Raw genomic sequence first — 17,262 nt, 5'->3', positions numbered from 1 at the left:
ATTATTTTTTCTATATTTTTAAACGATTTTTTTTAAATGTATTTAATTTTTTTTGTTAAAGATCACTTCTTTATAAAAAAAGTTTTACAAAATTGTCCTCGCAAAGTAATGGAGCCCCCAAAATCGATTATTTTTTAATTTGAAATTGGGAAATTTAATTCTTAAATCTTCTTATTTTGAAAATCATTATAACCAATTAAAAAAAAAACCTGTTGATGACTACAAAATTAAAAAAATTCTGTAAATTTGTTTTGTTACTTATATTTAGACATTTATTATGAAAATCAAAATAAGACTTTTAATGACTTTCCGGCAAAGACGGAAAAGTCTTGCAATGAAAATGTTGTGCAAGGTGTATTACGACTTGACCGGCATAGCTGGGAAAGTTATGCGATACTTTACCAGCTTTTTTTTAGTAACGTATCAGAACAAGTATCCCCGGCCCGCTCTATAAATAACCGAATCGAAAAATGTAATTTTTTTTTTTACTGGATAAAATGGAAGGAAAGACTATGAATTAGTAAATAATAAAAAATTATAAAAATAAGACAAACTAATAAAAAGTAAGATTAATAAAATAAATAAAATTATAAACAATTTTATTGGAAGGTGCGACAGGAGTTAACCAACTATAGGATCATTGAAGAGGCTTAACAATATTTTCAAGATCTTTGTTTAGCAGTCTGAATTAATCAATCTGGTTATTTATTTTTTTTAAAGAGATTAAAAATGTTATTAGTTATATCATCAGAAATAATTTTATAAAATTATGGGCTAGATAAATGTATCGTTTATTTTCTGCATTCATCTTCAGTCAGGCATAGAGTTTTGTTCACTGTGGTTTTCTAAATAGTTATCTGCGTATTTGATTTATATATATTATCTAAGGTGGTGCTAGTATTGTATTAGCTCTTATACTGTTGCGATCATTTTAAATTAAATATTGTCATCGTATAATTTAGTTATCGTTATAGCGAGTCGTTGCTACAATTATTCTTAATGTAAATGAATTAAATTTATCATTAACTGTCAGGAAAGTCTATTGTTGGTATCCGGTACTAAAACTAAAATAAAATAGGAAAAAATCTAGTCATTAGTTTTTTTTTTCAAGTACTGTTTATATGAAATATTGTTCATTTTTTATATAGAAGTATGAACTGTTTTAACCATTCACTTGTTAATAAATCATATTGTATTCGACCTTTATTCAGAAAATCACGTAGAGAAATATTTTCAAGGCTAGTGTAGTATTGAATAAAAGAATTACTCTGAATTATTATTATTAATTCTATGTTAATAATTATTTCTATCTCGGTTACTACTATTATAAGTGTACGTTAAAAGGTTTTTTTATATTGTAATATTCAAACTTCAGAAAAAGCTAATAAAATTATACTAATGCTTAATTGTTTCTTCATTATTTCAATTATTAACTTTTTCTACAAAAACAACCGATCGATAAATAGTATATAATACATTATATAGTACATAATATATTAGTACATAATACATTATATAAATTACTTCAGGAACGGATAGGTGTGCTACTGTAGAGATGAAAAGGGAATCGTTTCATTATTTGCCTGAATGGATCAAGGGAAACTGGTAAAACCTTGATTAGACCGGTTTTACAAAGTACTCGATTAATTTTACGTAAATAAAATTGTACTTTGTTGAAGACCATATTAACATGTTAAAATAATAAATACGTGAAATAATTACGAAGTAAGAACGGGAATATATTAATAAATAAAAATGAATGTATTTATTATATTAATAAATTAGTACAAAAATAATAATTAAGACGGGTTTAATCAAAATTATGTAAGTGCATATTACTTGGGCACAAAAGACGCCAAAAATTCAAGATTTATTTTTCATTATTATTTAAAAATTCATCGGCAGATTGATGTTTGTCCTGTAAAGGAAAATTGTTTATTCTTATTTTCTATAGATTATTAGAAAGATCTTTTAAACGGGTTAATAATTTACAAAACATGGGAAAAGAAGGTCTTTCTCTTGTGTGACAATATATTGTTACGTGAAAATAGTTCTGTTGTCTGCTTTGATACAGGTGAAAGTTATCATATTTTTTAAGAATAAACGACTATTTGTAGCAAATTTGTAATTTTATCTTGTTAGTTTTTTCTTTCGAAAATCAAAAAGTTGTTACTCGTTCGTTATGTTGATTAAGTTTTAAGTAGCATTCATGAAATAAACCAGAATTTTCTAATTTCTTTCGTACTCATTTATGTGTAGTTGAATATGTATATACGACTATTTTAAGACCTTTAAAATTGTTATTATACTTTGCACCGATTTTCTTAAATTTGCATCGCTCTTACGTCATATAATGATTTTTACTTTTTATGTGTTAATGTAGTCTAAAACCACTTCTCTCTTTTATTTAATTTTTGTATTTAGTGATAATTTTCTGATCGAGGTTTCGCCGACAGTTTTCCGTGATACTTCTAGACAAATGCTGGAACAGTTCTATTTTATTAGCTGTGGAATAGCAAACCTACAAGTTTTGATTTAATGTATAATATAATAATAATAATAATAATTTTTTTATTTTATTTGCTTTGTTTGTGCAACAGAACAGTTACAAAACCTTTGTATGCTGCACAATATCACATAAAGTCACAAAAGAACAGCCACAAGTCAACAACCCACATATAAATTAAAAATACAATATTCAAAACACAATAATAATAATAACAATTATACAGTCAAATACAAAAAATAATTAGAACTTTAAAAACGGTAGCTACGGAGTGATAATAAAAACACATAGATGAAAACATACAAAAACAAAAACACAATATTACTAATACATTCCAAATAAAACAAGTTATAAACAATAATCCTTAAAAAAACAACAATAATTTTAAATCATGAAAGTGAGCATTACACCAAGGACAATGATCCATCGCCACGTAACCCTCTCAAATTTTTAATGGAGGTTGCCTCATCTTCCCAAAAGCTTAGCTTATCCTGGAACTCCACTGCAACACTGGTACACCGCTCAATCGGAGACATGGTGGAACCAACCGGCGTCACAAATTGCCTAAAAGACCTCACTGACCTGGCCTGGTTCCGCAAGACAACATGGTAACGCGTCGGAAGTTTATTGTGCAGAGCTTTATAAAAAAAAAAAACAAATCAAAGTACGTTCTTCTATCAGATAACCTGGAAAGGCCTAATTGCCTCAACATATCCTCTCTAATAGCACCAACAAAACAATCTCCAAACTTAAAACGCATCCAGTTCAAGAACCTATCCTGAACACCCTCAACCAGATCAGAGGCAAAACGTCGTGTACTATTCCACACCACGGTCGAGTACTCCAAGCGACTCCTCACCAAAGATTTGTACAGCAGGTTACAAGTGGAAATATTGTTAAACCGTCCACAAATCCAAAGGACAAGACCAAGGTCCCGGCGTGATTTATTGACAATCCGAGCAACATATTCGTGAAAATACAACTTCGTGTCAAATAAAATCCCGAGGTCCTCAACCAATGTCTCAGCGACAATAGCGTGCGTACCAATCCTATAGCTGAAAACAGAGCTCGACGTCTTACGAGACAAAGTCAAATATTTGGTCTTCCGAAAATTCAAGGGCATACAATTGCGGTCAGCCCACTCAATAAATAACCTTGTTAATATTCAATTGTAGCAACAGGTGATCCATACTATTTCTGATCGGACAATATATTTTGACGTCATCCGTAAACATCTGAAAATTGCACGTCAAAAGATCCCCGATATCATTTATAAAAATAATAAAAAGAAGGGGACCCAAAACAGAGCCTGGGGCACTCCAGACTTAGCCAAGAAGGATTCCTCAGACATCTGTCCACCAAAACGAACCGAAAAACGCCTGTCACAAGATAAGAGGACAGCCAATCATTAAAACGATCGCTGAAGCCGAAGCCCTTGGTCTTTGTTAACAACAAATGATGGGACATCTTGTCAAAAGCTTTGGTAAAATCAAAATATATCACATCTACTTGACCCCTATGCTCAATTGCATTAACTGAATCCTGCAAAAAGGCGGCCAAATTAGAAGCTGGTGAACGACCTTTAATAAATCCATGCTGAAATGACGACAACATCGGGAGAACATGGTCATAAACATGTCCAAATAGAATCCTCTCGAAGACTTTGGAAAAAGTACCGATGATAGAAATAGGCCTGAAATTATCCAGCGAAGGGACACCAGGCTTAGGTATAGGAGTAACAACTGCGTGTTTCCATAGGAAAGGAAAAGAAGAAGACGACAAGCTCCAATTAAATAGGGAAGCCAGGATAGGAGAAACAATCTCATTCAAACCTTTGATAACAAACGCAGGAATCCGATCCAAGCCGACCGCCGATCTAGCGTTAAGAATGCTTATAGCACTGGATACGTCAGAAGATGAAACCATCGGAATGTCAAGAATCTGATGGTTGTTGATACAGGCGCCACCAGACGTAGTCTGCGTAGGAAAGTCCTGGTATACTGATTGAAAATATTCACCAAAATACTGACAACTCAACCAAGGATAAGAAATAGTCCTCCGTTCGACAATAGGGGCTGGAGTCCTCACATAGTTAGACTTCTGTCGAGAAATATATTTCCAAAAATTCCTCGGATTAGAACAAAGGTCAGATTCACACTTCCGAGCCCAAACCACTCTGGCATCCGCTATCGCATACTTAGCATCTCTACGCAGCCGAGAAAATAAGAAATAATCATCCGACAGACCAGAAGATTTAAACCTGCGATGAGTAGCCTTCTTCCTCTTGAGAAGATTAACAATGTTCCTATTGAACCAAGGTGGAAATTTGGTTGACTTAGGACGAAATGCGGGAACATGTTTATCAATCGCTGCAGTAATTATTTTCTGTAAACCCAGAACCCATTCCTCTAAATCGACGGTCAAGAGAACATTACACCAGTCAGCAAACCTCACATCGTCATACAACGCACGATAGTCACCACGATCATAGCGGAAAACCAGGCCCGTTTCCGCCACATCAACGTTTGCGACTTCAAGGAACCCAATTTCAAACGGAGGATGGAACTTATCAGGGCAAACAAGAGCCTCAGCATCTCTAGTGAAAGTCGTGCAGTTAGTCAAAATTAAATCCAAACCATTATTGCAGAAGGAAGGATCCGTCGTTTCGTGTGTAAAAACGTCCAAGTCATCATGTCAACAAAATCAAAAACCGATGTGCCTTACATTTAGCATAAAACCCAATATTTGCAGGAAGACTTGGACGTCTACTAGACCAGAACACTCCAGATACATTAAAATCGCCTACAATACAAATATCAAAACTTAAAATATCTACGTGCCTATACAGAAAATCAAAATATTGGTCGAGGAGACTTGAAGCTAAAAACGGAGCAACATACACAACACAAACCAACAAATTCTTCATGCCTGGTCGAATTAGCTCAATCCACACAGCTTCAGGAAACGTCTTGAGGTCCTTCCTCCTCGTACACATAATGCTTGATTTTACAAGAGTAGCCGAACCACCACCACGCTGAAATAAAGAAGCAGCATAATCCCGGTCAGCCCGAAAAACATCGTAACAGTCTGGAAACAGATTGACATCACAGTGCTCATCGCTAAGCCAAGTCTCAGTCAAGGCAACCACGTCGAAGTGAAAATCAATCAAGGACGCGAAAATTTCATCCTGCTTAGTCCTCAAACCGCGAACATTCTGGTAGATCATCCTCAATTTATCCATCGCTACCGAGCTGCAATCCATCCTCCCGTGAACCTTTTTCTACAAACACTGCATCAGGCCTCAACGGACCATAAAATGGAGCCAACAGCGTACCAACAGGCCAGATCTCAGGACGAACTAAGCTGTCAAAATCCGAAGCACAAACTTCAATTCGAAACGAGCTGTACGATTCGTACCTAGTCTTCAGACGAATACACTGAAGATGTTGAAAGTTGTGTCCCCCAAGCAACTTGGTGATATCACCAACCCCGGTTGAAGAGTTAAACCTCGAAACAAATAGAGCTTTAGTCCTGGGCTTAACTAAATCACAGCATACGTCGCCTTTCCCAAAAACAGCATTTCGAGACCTCACCCCTTTCTTAGGGTTAGACGGAGCAATGGAACCCTCAAGAAAAGACTTCACTTTGGGGCCTTTACGCTTCTCAGAGCCAACAACAGTCCAAACAGTTTTCTTAGCCACATCATGGGAGGCTGCAGTCAAAACATCATTCACAGGGTTAGCGGATTTATTTACAGCGTCAACTGTAGCAGAAGTAAGCCCCTCAGCATTTTCGAAATCCACATGCGAAGCGTTTCCGGAGGACCTCACTGCATCCTGTATACACCCAGTATCAAAACTCCGCACTCGTGTCATGTTGCCATTCCTCTTAGCCGCATTAACTACAGAAGTAGCACAGTGAGATGGCAAGGAGAGGTTAATATTATCGTCACCACAACGAGGTCCAACTGGATCAGGAATAAGGTTAGCAGGCGAAATAGAAGAAGAACCAGAGGAAAGAACATCCTTGTGTAAATTTCCACCTTGAACAACCATGCCAGTCACGACTACACCTCTTATTTCGCTAATCGAAGACTTCAATTCAGAATTCTCATATCGAAGACGTTTAAGTTCAAACCTTATATCATTAAGTTCAGACTGGAGGGCACGAATTATTTCCAGAACTCCCTCGTCAACAGCAGACCGCAGAGATTGAAGCAAATCCTTATCAGCAACGATATCGCTCTGCTTATAACAGCTATCAAAAACCACCTCGGGTGGATTCATTGAAAGACCCGTATCATTCAAAATACATTCAACACCCTTAACAGACAGCATATCTCTCCGAATAGAACCACCAACAGTACCATTATCAGATTCAACGTTGTGTCCAACAGAAGTGTTATCATCGATAATGACATGCTTCTTTATGCAAGAGCCACATTTAAAATTCTTGCTCTGAGAATACAATCTAACCTCCTCCTCCGAAAGTCCTAAACATTTTTGATGACACCGAACTGTGCACACCACACAACGAAAATACTTCTGTTTCCCAAAGAAAATCTCTTCACATAGAGGACAACGATCCGCGCTGCCCGGCATCGTGAACAACGTATGAACCAGAAAATTAAAGAAAATCACTTAAAAGAGGTAAAAGGCCCAAATTTTACACTTCCATCTTTTGCAAAATAATAACGAGAATTAACAAAAAAATAAATAAATAAATGTAAACAAACAGATAAACAGTCCTTAGCAACCAGAAAAACCATCAAAATATCGCAAAGAATGTTCTTAAATATATAAGATGACACAAATAATTAATCAAAGACTAGCTACAAACCAATAGTCAAATAAACACCAGTAGATGAAAACGAGACTAGACGGCCGAGAAAAACTAGGTTACTTAGCAGAGCTAACCTTGAACACACCTATTATTATTATTATTATTATTATTATTATTATTATTATATAATAATAATAATAATGTTTATTTCACACAATGACAGAGTACTTTCTCACAAAAAAATACAATTCCCTTGAAATCATATTACAAAAATTTGATTTATGCATAGATTGTCAATTTAAACGTATTGCTTATTACAAATACCACCGTGGAAATCTATGATTACTAATATTAACTAAAAAAAAGGGAGCTTATGGCCCGCCGCGAAATTGTTACATGGTTTTTGTTTCATTACGTACGATTTTTTAAAATGTTTTTGCCAGTTGTAACTAAATAACGGTCATTAATTTTCCATACTAACAACAACTTTTACAAGGAAAAGCTTCAAAATCCTGAAAATTTTTAGCTGTTTCTTTAATTGTGATTTTTTAACACAGCTCTAACCGCATATTTTATTCCTTTTTTTTATTCCCAAAATACAAATATAATTTTAGATAAATCGTCCGTATAAAGAAGAATAAATCCTTCGAACGAATGAATTGTCGTGCGCTGTGCGCAGCTGCCCGACGCACCATGTGGTCCACTCTGCGACAATAACAGCTAAAATAAAAATGTAAGCACATACATCAAACAAACAAACCCACGCACCATCCCTTTTTATGGGAAAGAAGATTATTAAGAAATATTACTGTCATATGTTACAGCGATTTTTGAATTACTGTCTTAAAATCACATAAACTAGTTAACTCAATTTAATGTTATTGTATGATACTGCTCAACATAAACCAGTTCGTCCAACACAGAAAAATTAACAAAATATTTTATACATATATATACGCGTATATATATATATATATATACACACACACACACACACACACACACACAAGAATGTGTTAATAAAATGAATACTTTTATATTCTGGAGTTTATTTTCAGCTGGTAAAGTGCAATAAGATTCTGGTGCAAAATAATTAAAAATATGATGATATAATCCAAGTTTAAGTCTAGGTGGTATTAACATTACTAGTGTTTCCCAATAATATAATTTAAATTGTTTTTATTCTGCCCACTTTTATTATTAAAAAAAAGTTATCTGTATCTTGAAAAAATACAGATAATGTAGAATCTTCAAGCTTCTAAATAATCGGAGGGATTCATGGCTTTTGTTTGTATTTCAATTGTATCTTATTATTTGCTTCTGTTCTATAAGCAAGTGCTTAATAACATTATGATATGCTCCTCTCCAACATATAAGAACATAATGTAACATAGATTCATAATATCACATACCACTTTTTAAATTTTAAGCAGACAGTATGAATTAAAAAATAAAATTTACTTTTAATTTCCTGCAGCTATCTTTATTCATTAATGTTCTTTTCAAGAAACACCAGAATCTAGCCTTAGACCCAGGTATTTCATGGTTCCAAGTTGAGATACTACACATCACAAGAGTAGGGAGAAGTCCTAACGCAATTCAAATCTTGATACTTAATATAATCTGATTGGTTTTTAAACACTTGAAATATAAAAATCATGTTAATGTTTATTAATTTTTAACTTAACACCATGTTCTATGTAAATCAGCTTCCATTCTTTAATCTAATTTCTAATACATTGTGAAAACTATTACAAAGTGCAGTATCATCTGCAAAAGTTGTTATGATATCCCTGAATTTCTCATAAGAAATCTCATTAAAATTCGCAGAAAAAATTATAGGTCCTAGTACTGAATTTGAGACATTCCATTTGTCATACTGTCAGGATTTTTTTCCCTCTACTCTAGGTCGGTCCGGACTGTTGGGTATAACTCCACCCAGAGAAGTGTCTGGTTACTTTAACGAACCTACCCACCAGCCGGCTGTATATCCGGCATGGTAGGTCGGCTTGCCGGTCAACTCTTTTGAGGAGTCTTTATTGTGCCCTTTCTTGACGCCGTGTCCGGACATATCTGCCCAAAACACAGCGCCGGGTCTTTTCTCTTTTACTGTGCCTACCATCCCCTGGAGTCCCCAGAGGATCATAGGCACTGGCACACCTGGGCATGCCAGCCCTCACCTCTGGGTCTGTCCTCCCGTTCTTATACTAATAGCCCCGGCGCCGCTCCTCTTGATTTTTACTCCTGATTACCTCCGTGGCATATGTGTTGACTCTCCTCCAATGTTCCTCGCGTTGTAACATGTAGTTCACAAGGGTATCTGATGTGCACTGTGCGATACCCGCCCTATTCCGTTGTATGTCCCACTTTCGGCATTTGAAGACTGTATGTTCAACAGAGTTCTCGTCTTCGCAAAACATACATGACGGTGACGAACGTCTGCCTATTTTATGCAGGTAATCTTGAAAATTACCATGCCCCGTTAATATCTGCACTATATAGAAGTTTACTTCACCAAACTTCTTGCCGTTCCACGCATCTAGGTCATGTATACTTCGCTTGGTCCTTTGTGCTATCCCTCTTGCATGCCACCTGTTCTTCCATTCGGTCACCGTACGTTCTCTATCGTCTCTACTGCTCGAGCCGTGAGTTATATCCAGCCTTTCTCCCACTTGATGGTCGACTGGCGGAACTGAAACAAGAACACAGAGGACCTCGTACAATACCGTGCGGTAGGCGGAAACTACTTCTATTAGGGCTCTCCTGTGTACGCTGTTAACTCTAGTCAAATTTCTTTTTATGCGTAAGGATGTTCCCACACTGGTGCTGCATATAAGATTAACGATGTTATTGTTGACACTACCAATTTCCTCTTCGACGCTCTTGGTGCACTTTGCGACGTTAGTAAAAGCGTTTAATGCTTTACCATGGCTTCCGCCTTCTTGCAGCTGTTGATGATGTGGCTAATAAATTTACCGTTCTTATCCACTAACACCCCTAGATATTTTAGGGGGCTTGTCTCATGAATTAGTTGGTCTTCTACTACTAAATTTATCGGTCGAATTTGTCTTTTGCCTGTCATTAGAATGTACTTGCATTTCGTGGGTGCTAGAGTCAACCCTTTTGCCCTCATCCAGTTATCGATTATTGCTAACGATTGATTACCTCTATCTTGTATTTCCTTTTCACGTCTTCCTCTCACCAAGCTCAATCTGTCGTCCGCATAGATAATGATCTCTACCCCTTCTGGCAGTTGAAGTCCCAGAACCCCGTCGTAGGCTAGAATCCATAATAATGGGCCCAAAACGGAGCCTTGTGGTACTTCTCCGAATATGCGAAATCTAATCTGTTCTTCTTCCGCATCCACAGCGCACCATCTGTGGGATAAGTATTCTTTGATTTGCCTACGCAGGTACGGGCTTATTCCTTTCTCAGCCAGAGCAGTCATTATAACCCTCCATGGTATTGACCTGAACGCGTTCCTTACGTCGAGAGAGATAAGGAGGGGAATTTCCCTTGTCCGCCAGGTTCCTGATCAAACTTCTCTTGCCCAGTCAGTAACTCTGGCAATAGCCTGGACCGATGATCTATTCTTCCAAAAGTAAATTAATTATGGTTTATCCCCGCTCCGCTGTCCACCTCGCCTACTAGTCGATTCACCAGCACCTTTTCCACTAATTTTCCCATTGTGTTAATCAAGCTCAGTGGGCGGAATTCTATATTGTCATTCTCTCGATTGGGCTTTGGCATGAACACCACCCTCACCTCTTTCCAGCACCCTGGGAACAATTTGTTTTTGATACCATAACTGGTCACGTCGACCATCTTCCAAGGTGCTTTTTTAACAAGTCCTTTCAGTAGAGCTGCTGGGATGCCAACAGGTCCCGGACTTCTCTTATCGCCTAATTGTGCAGTTGCCTGTGTTACTTCCTCTAGGGTGAATCTTCTGGGCTTGCATTTAATCACTTCGTCCGTCACTTCCTCAGCGCACGGGAACAACATTGCTATTTGTGTTTTTACTTGTGCTTTTGATAGGGTTGGTAATCTCCTGCCAAAGCGCTTGGTGACTATCCTGTAGGCTTGACCCCATGGGTCATTGTCCAGTTCTTGGCACAATCGCTGCCAGTGTTCTTGTTTCAATTTTCTTATTTCTTTGTTGAGTAGTCTCCTGTGTTCAACATACCTTAAGGCCACTTCCTCATAAGCCTCACCTCTGTTATGCCTGAGACTTTTCTCCTACGAGACTGGAGAAGTTGCCTTAAATTGGCTATTTCCAGTGACCACCAGTACACTCTGCGTTTTCTTACATTTCGAGTTAAGACCCTACCCATCTCTTGTTGAATTATATTTCTTAATGCTTCTGGTGTGAGGATTTCTACTCCGGCTAGTCTGTCTGCAACACATCTAACTATTTCAGCAACCTTAGCCGTAGGTCTCATAAGTGGTTCTTTCTGAAACGTTCTGAAGGACTGGTCTTGTATTGCTGTCAGGATTACTAAGTACAACCTTAACTCTTACGTCCTGAATCCTGCCTGTTAGGTATGATTCACAAATAACAATTGCTTCAAATCCCAACCAGTCAAAGTTTGATTAACAATACTTTGTGGCCAATCACATGAGATGATTTTTTTGTTTAAGTCAAGAGGTAAGGCGGCTGTCATTTAAAAGTAAGTAAATTATTAAACCTGTTCACAATTATTTATTGTTTCTGTTATTTTTTTTATATTAAGTTTAAGAGGGCATTCTGTGTACTTTTCTTTCTCTGAAACAAAGTAATTCTTACTAAAAAATATAATCTGATATCTCTTAATTATATATTTCTTGGAAAAAGATAAAAACTGTTGCATATAAAGCTAACTACCTGCATTCAGCTGATGGTGAATTTGTATTCATATATGAAATCAATTTCAAACAGACATTGGTTGATGTCTGCAAACATGATAAAAGAGTAGGGCTTAGCCTGGAAAACAAATCCAATGTTTCAGGATCGTTACTTAATGTATTTTAATATAGTAATAGATAACAGTTAATTAGTGCTACTATCTTTGTATTTACTGTATCTTATAGGTTTAAAATCTGTACTACTAGCTAAAGAGGAATTGTACACAATTCCTCTAGATAAAAAGTATTAATATTAATTTTTTAATGATTTATGTATTTTTAGATTACTTAAAGTCACTTCTACCATTTTCACAGAAAGATGTGTATTTATGCATGCAAAAATGTGAATGTGAATAAAGATGTTTTTTTCAACTGAATGAAAATCAAGGAAAATTTATTTTTATGAAATAACTTGCACTTACGAAAAATATCTTACTAGTGTTAAGAATACAAATTGTTTTTAAAATATTTCACCTCAAGAAATTGCAGTTTTTAATAATTTAGTAATTTATAAATTTTTGTTATTGGTAATTTTTACTAAGATTTGCTATTTTGTGTTAAAAAGGCTAAAAAACCTAAATAAAAGTATACATTAGTTACTTTTTTAACATTATTACACTTTTTTAGTATAACATTATGCAAAATTATTGTGTTTTTACTTTTGCTTCTACCATATTTCTACAATTGAGACTGCGCTGATAAGATAATTGCTTTTTATGTTTAGATAATAACTATAAATTAAAATGTCTCGATTAAGTATGTTACCATATTAGTTTTATTGTACTATATTACAAGACTGTTGTGCATTGAATATTCAGTTAAAATTGTATAAGGTAGATTATTCTTTATTATAATTTTTTGGTAGTATACATATTCATAAATCCATTAATTAATGATTATTATAACAACCTATTTGTTAATAGCCAAAAATTTACTTTATCAAATGAATTTTTTTTTACAACAAATCTTTTTCCTCAATTTGTTCAATATTAATAATTTATCTATTTTCACAATAACTATTGTTTATAGCAATGATTTTAAACATTGATTAGTAGTTAATTGTAATTTTAATTTTAAATGTACAGTTTAATATTAATAATTATAATTATTTCTGACCAGGTGGATTCAAAGAACCTATCAAAAATATGTTCTTTCATTAATAAAATCTTTTTAATCAGTCAGTATTTTTCTGGGATGTGATTGTATAATACAGAAAAGACATATAGGTTAAACACGTCTACTTATTCTGTTTTGTACACGTCTGCTAGTGGCTCTTATGTATTCATCAAACTATAATTGTTTGGTATTAATATATAGTATCATTTTTCAGAGGGGAAACTTTTTCAAATTGTAATTTTGATAATTATAGGATATGTATTTTTTATTTGAATATAGTATTGAGTGCTTGTGTATTAATAATGTTTATGATTGCATATTTGCAATGTTTAGTTTTTTTTAATGGAAGGTTTTTCCCAAGTTTATCTTTTATATACTTAATGAAGTGAATTATTATTTTAAAAATAAATACTGGAGGAGGAAAATCTGAAAACTCAGAGGAAATGTGGAAATGAAGACTGTACTCATATACTGAAATAAAACTCTCATTTTTATGACTAAATAATTAGAATTTCCATAATTGGGATTAGTTTGCCGACTGTCTGATATTTGTACTTTTTTTTGTGAAGATGCTGCCTTCATTAGAGTAGTGAACTTGTAAAAGGTTAGGTACATGACAATAAACCAACCGGGTTGGTCTAGTGGTGAACACGTCTTCCCAAATCAGCTGATTTGGAAGTCAAGAGTTCCAGCATTCAAGTCCTAGTAAAGCCAGCTATTTTTACACGGACTTGAATACTAGATCGTGGATACCAGTGTTCTTTGGTGGTTGGGTTTCAATTAACCACACATCTCAGGTATGGTCGAACTGAGAATGTACAAGACTACACTTCATTTACACTCATACATATCATCCTCATTCATCCTCTGAAGTATTATCTAAACGGTAGTTACCGGAGGCTAAACAGGAAAAAGAAAGAAAGAAAGGTACATGACAATATGCAAAAAGTACATATGTATGAGGTACTTTGGTAAAAACAATTCCTTAATAAATTAAAATTCTAAAAATATGTAGAATTGACGGAAAATCAATATTAACTACCATTTTTTGAATATGAAATTAGAATAATCTTTAAAATTTTATGGTAGGATGTATTATAATCAGATATGCTTATACAGCTTTAATACTAGTACCTTTACGTACTAGGTCATTATTCTCTGTTATAACTTCATGCATTAGTTATACAGGAGTATGTATATAAAAAAACTCATTTCAGTAAAAAACAGAGAGCATTATTTTTTTGTTTAATCTGCAGTTACTCAAAATCATATTAATTATTTTTATTATTATGTTTCAGGATTCTAAATCGTCTGGTGCTTTGAAGAAATCAAGTAGATATCGCAGTAGATCTTTGTCAGCATCATCTACAGATTCTTACAGTTCTGGTAAGTTATTTCTGTACTTATAAAATCACTTTTTTATGTGCTATTTTCTACAATTAGTTATCGTACAATTCATTTATTATCATTAGTAGAAGCTCATCGAGATCAGTACAGTAATGAAACCTTGGTATTTATATTTTAAAAACCAATTTGACCCCTGAAAGTAATTACAAAGTATTTAGCAGATTATTTGTATATACCTGTGCGTACATTTCATCCCAAACAAATGCGCAAGCATAATTAGATATTCTATTTAATAATGAGAACTAGACTAAGTAATAAAACTGTATTAAGTATTAATATAAATCTAAATATTATATTATTAAAAACATTAAAATTAAACTTTGAATAATTAATGTAATATTAATAAGGTTATGAAGTATTAATCTTAGTTAGCGTAAATTTATAATAACAATACTGTGTTTAATTAAAAATACAAGTACAAAAAGTATCCGACCTTGGTCACAAAAAAAAAAAAAAATATTTAACCTATTCAATGATTTGTCTCCTTCAAAGTAGGCTACTTATGATGTATATAAAACTTATCCCAGCTATCTATCCATTAGTAATTAATTCCATTAAAGGAATAAATGATAAATTAATAGATTGGAAAACAAGAAAGCACTCAAAAACTGTTTACAAACAAAATAAAACTAAATTACCATTTTAATAGATTTAAGTTATTAAAAATATAAACTATGTTTATTTGTAATTAATAGTTCAGTTATAAAAAGTAACATTTAGCAAGTAGAATAATGTGTATATTCTAAAATTGTGTCAGGGAAAAAATCGTACATATTTTTTTGTACTTGACAGTGCATAGCTAAAATTTACGAGTGATAAAGATTAATTTGATTCAAGTTCATGACAGGGCCACTGTATAAAGATGGGTTAGCACAGTTGCCCTAGCCATTGCATTGTACTAAAAAAGAAATCTTTCATTAACAAGTGAAATCTAATTTTTTAAATGTGTTGCATGATAAAGTCTTGTGTACGAGTACGAAGTGCATCTGTTGAACCTAACTAGTCATCATATTTACAAATAACTAGTAACTAGTCATCATATTAATAGAGGCAAATCATTCACAGTTTTTTTTTATGATAATATTAATTTCAGTTATATATCAGTACATTAAAATAATTTTACTTCAAGAGTTCCTTCATGCACTTGGATTTTATTAAAAAAATACGGTCTTGTGCCAGTAATTAGATCTAATCAGAGCAGAGTTGAATAAGTACATCTCAGTAAGGTAGGAATGTATGATATAGATTACCTTAGATTGCTTAAAGAAGGACCAGTGTAGAGGAATTTACATGAGATTAAATTCCCTAAATAAATAAATAAATATTCTATTCTGATCAGTACATAATAAATTATACAGATCACATCAGGAGTGGGTGGGTGTGCTGCTCTGTAGATGAAAAGGTACTGCTCCATGCAATGCGTGCACGCACACACTTCATATCTGTCTCCATTCTCCCCATTCCTAGTTAAATTTTTAAGATCCTGTTAGCGCCCATTTTCTTTTAAATTGTTTATAGTATTTACTCTTTTCCAGCCTTTTTTTTTCCACTTTCTGGCTGATTCTTTTAGAATAGTTTCAATCAATTGTCTTGTGATAAATCCAAGCCAGATAACATTCTTTTCCTAAATTATTCTTATTATACTTCTGTTCTCGTTAATCTCCTCAATATTTCTTCATTCTTTGTGTTTCTTCACTCTCCTTCATGCCCATGTCTTAAATGCCTCCACTTTTTCTTAATGTCCATGTTTACATCCATACTGAAATACACTTCAAATGTAACACTTCACACAGCTTCACTCAACTGTAACTCCGTCTTGATACATTATAATTGTTTGTTTCTATTAAATGCTTCCTTAAACCATGTTATTCTTGTTTTTATTTTGTTTTCGCTTTTGTAATCTTGTGTTTACATGTTATCTAAGTATGGATGCTATATTACTTGTTTAATTCTTCCTTCCTTCTGTGCAAACATTCATCAGTTTATTGGCTCCTATCCTCATTACTTTTGTTTTCTCTACATTCATTTTAATACCATATTCTGCCATATTGTCATATAATTTTGAAATCATCTGACCTTTGCTTCATTTCCTAAAAAAAAAAAAAACAAACCCATTCGTTACCAAATCTTATACAATTTATTGTTTTTCTTACACTAATCGCCTCTTTTTCTTTTTGAGCATATTTTATGAAATCTTGGACATACTTATTAAGCACACTCTTGCCTTAATTGCTGTTTCTAGGTAAAACTATTCAGTTGAACTTCTGAATAATTTTACCAGGGAAGAGGATAAAATACAATTAAGAAGGCTTTAATGAAAACTATATGATCATTTATTTATTTATAAATATTAAACATAGTTGCAGAACATGGAGGTTTTGAAAAAATCATATTCAGTTAGCGTTATTTAAGAACTCGCCTACACAGTAATGATTTTGTGAAAGAAAATCTTTTATTTGAAGTAAATTGGTGAGTTAGTCTTTTAATGTTTTAATAATTTGTTGAAAATGACAATGTAAAGATAATAAGGCCTCTTTTTTACTTTGTTGAGTTGTAATCCCTAGAATTAT

The 17,262-nt window shown here is 33.8% G+C and overlaps 1 protein-coding gene across 1 annotated transcript in view; it reads left to right on the top strand.

The window, feature by feature from the left end:
- LOC142323112 (adenosylhomocysteinase-like 1) overlaps positions 1–17,262 on the top strand; it is a 209,411-nt gene that overhangs the window by 71,514 nt on the left and 120,635 nt on the right. Inside the window, exon 2 of the mRNA XM_075362309.1 lies at positions 14,584–14,671. Within this exon, the coding sequence (XP_075218424.1) occupies positions 14,584–14,671 (88 nt within the window). The remainder of the gene's footprint in view (positions 1–14,583; positions 14,672–17,262) is intronic.

This window comes from Lycorma delicatula, chromosome 4, assembly GCF_047948215.1.
Source record: "Lycorma delicatula isolate Av1 chromosome 4, ASM4794821v1, whole genome shotgun sequence".
Lineage (NCBI taxonomy): Eukaryota > Metazoa > Arthropoda > Insecta > Hemiptera > Fulgoridae > Lycorma > Lycorma delicatula.
The sequence above is the reverse complement of the archived record's forward strand: the minus strand, read 5'-3'. Positions and strand labels throughout refer to the sequence as shown.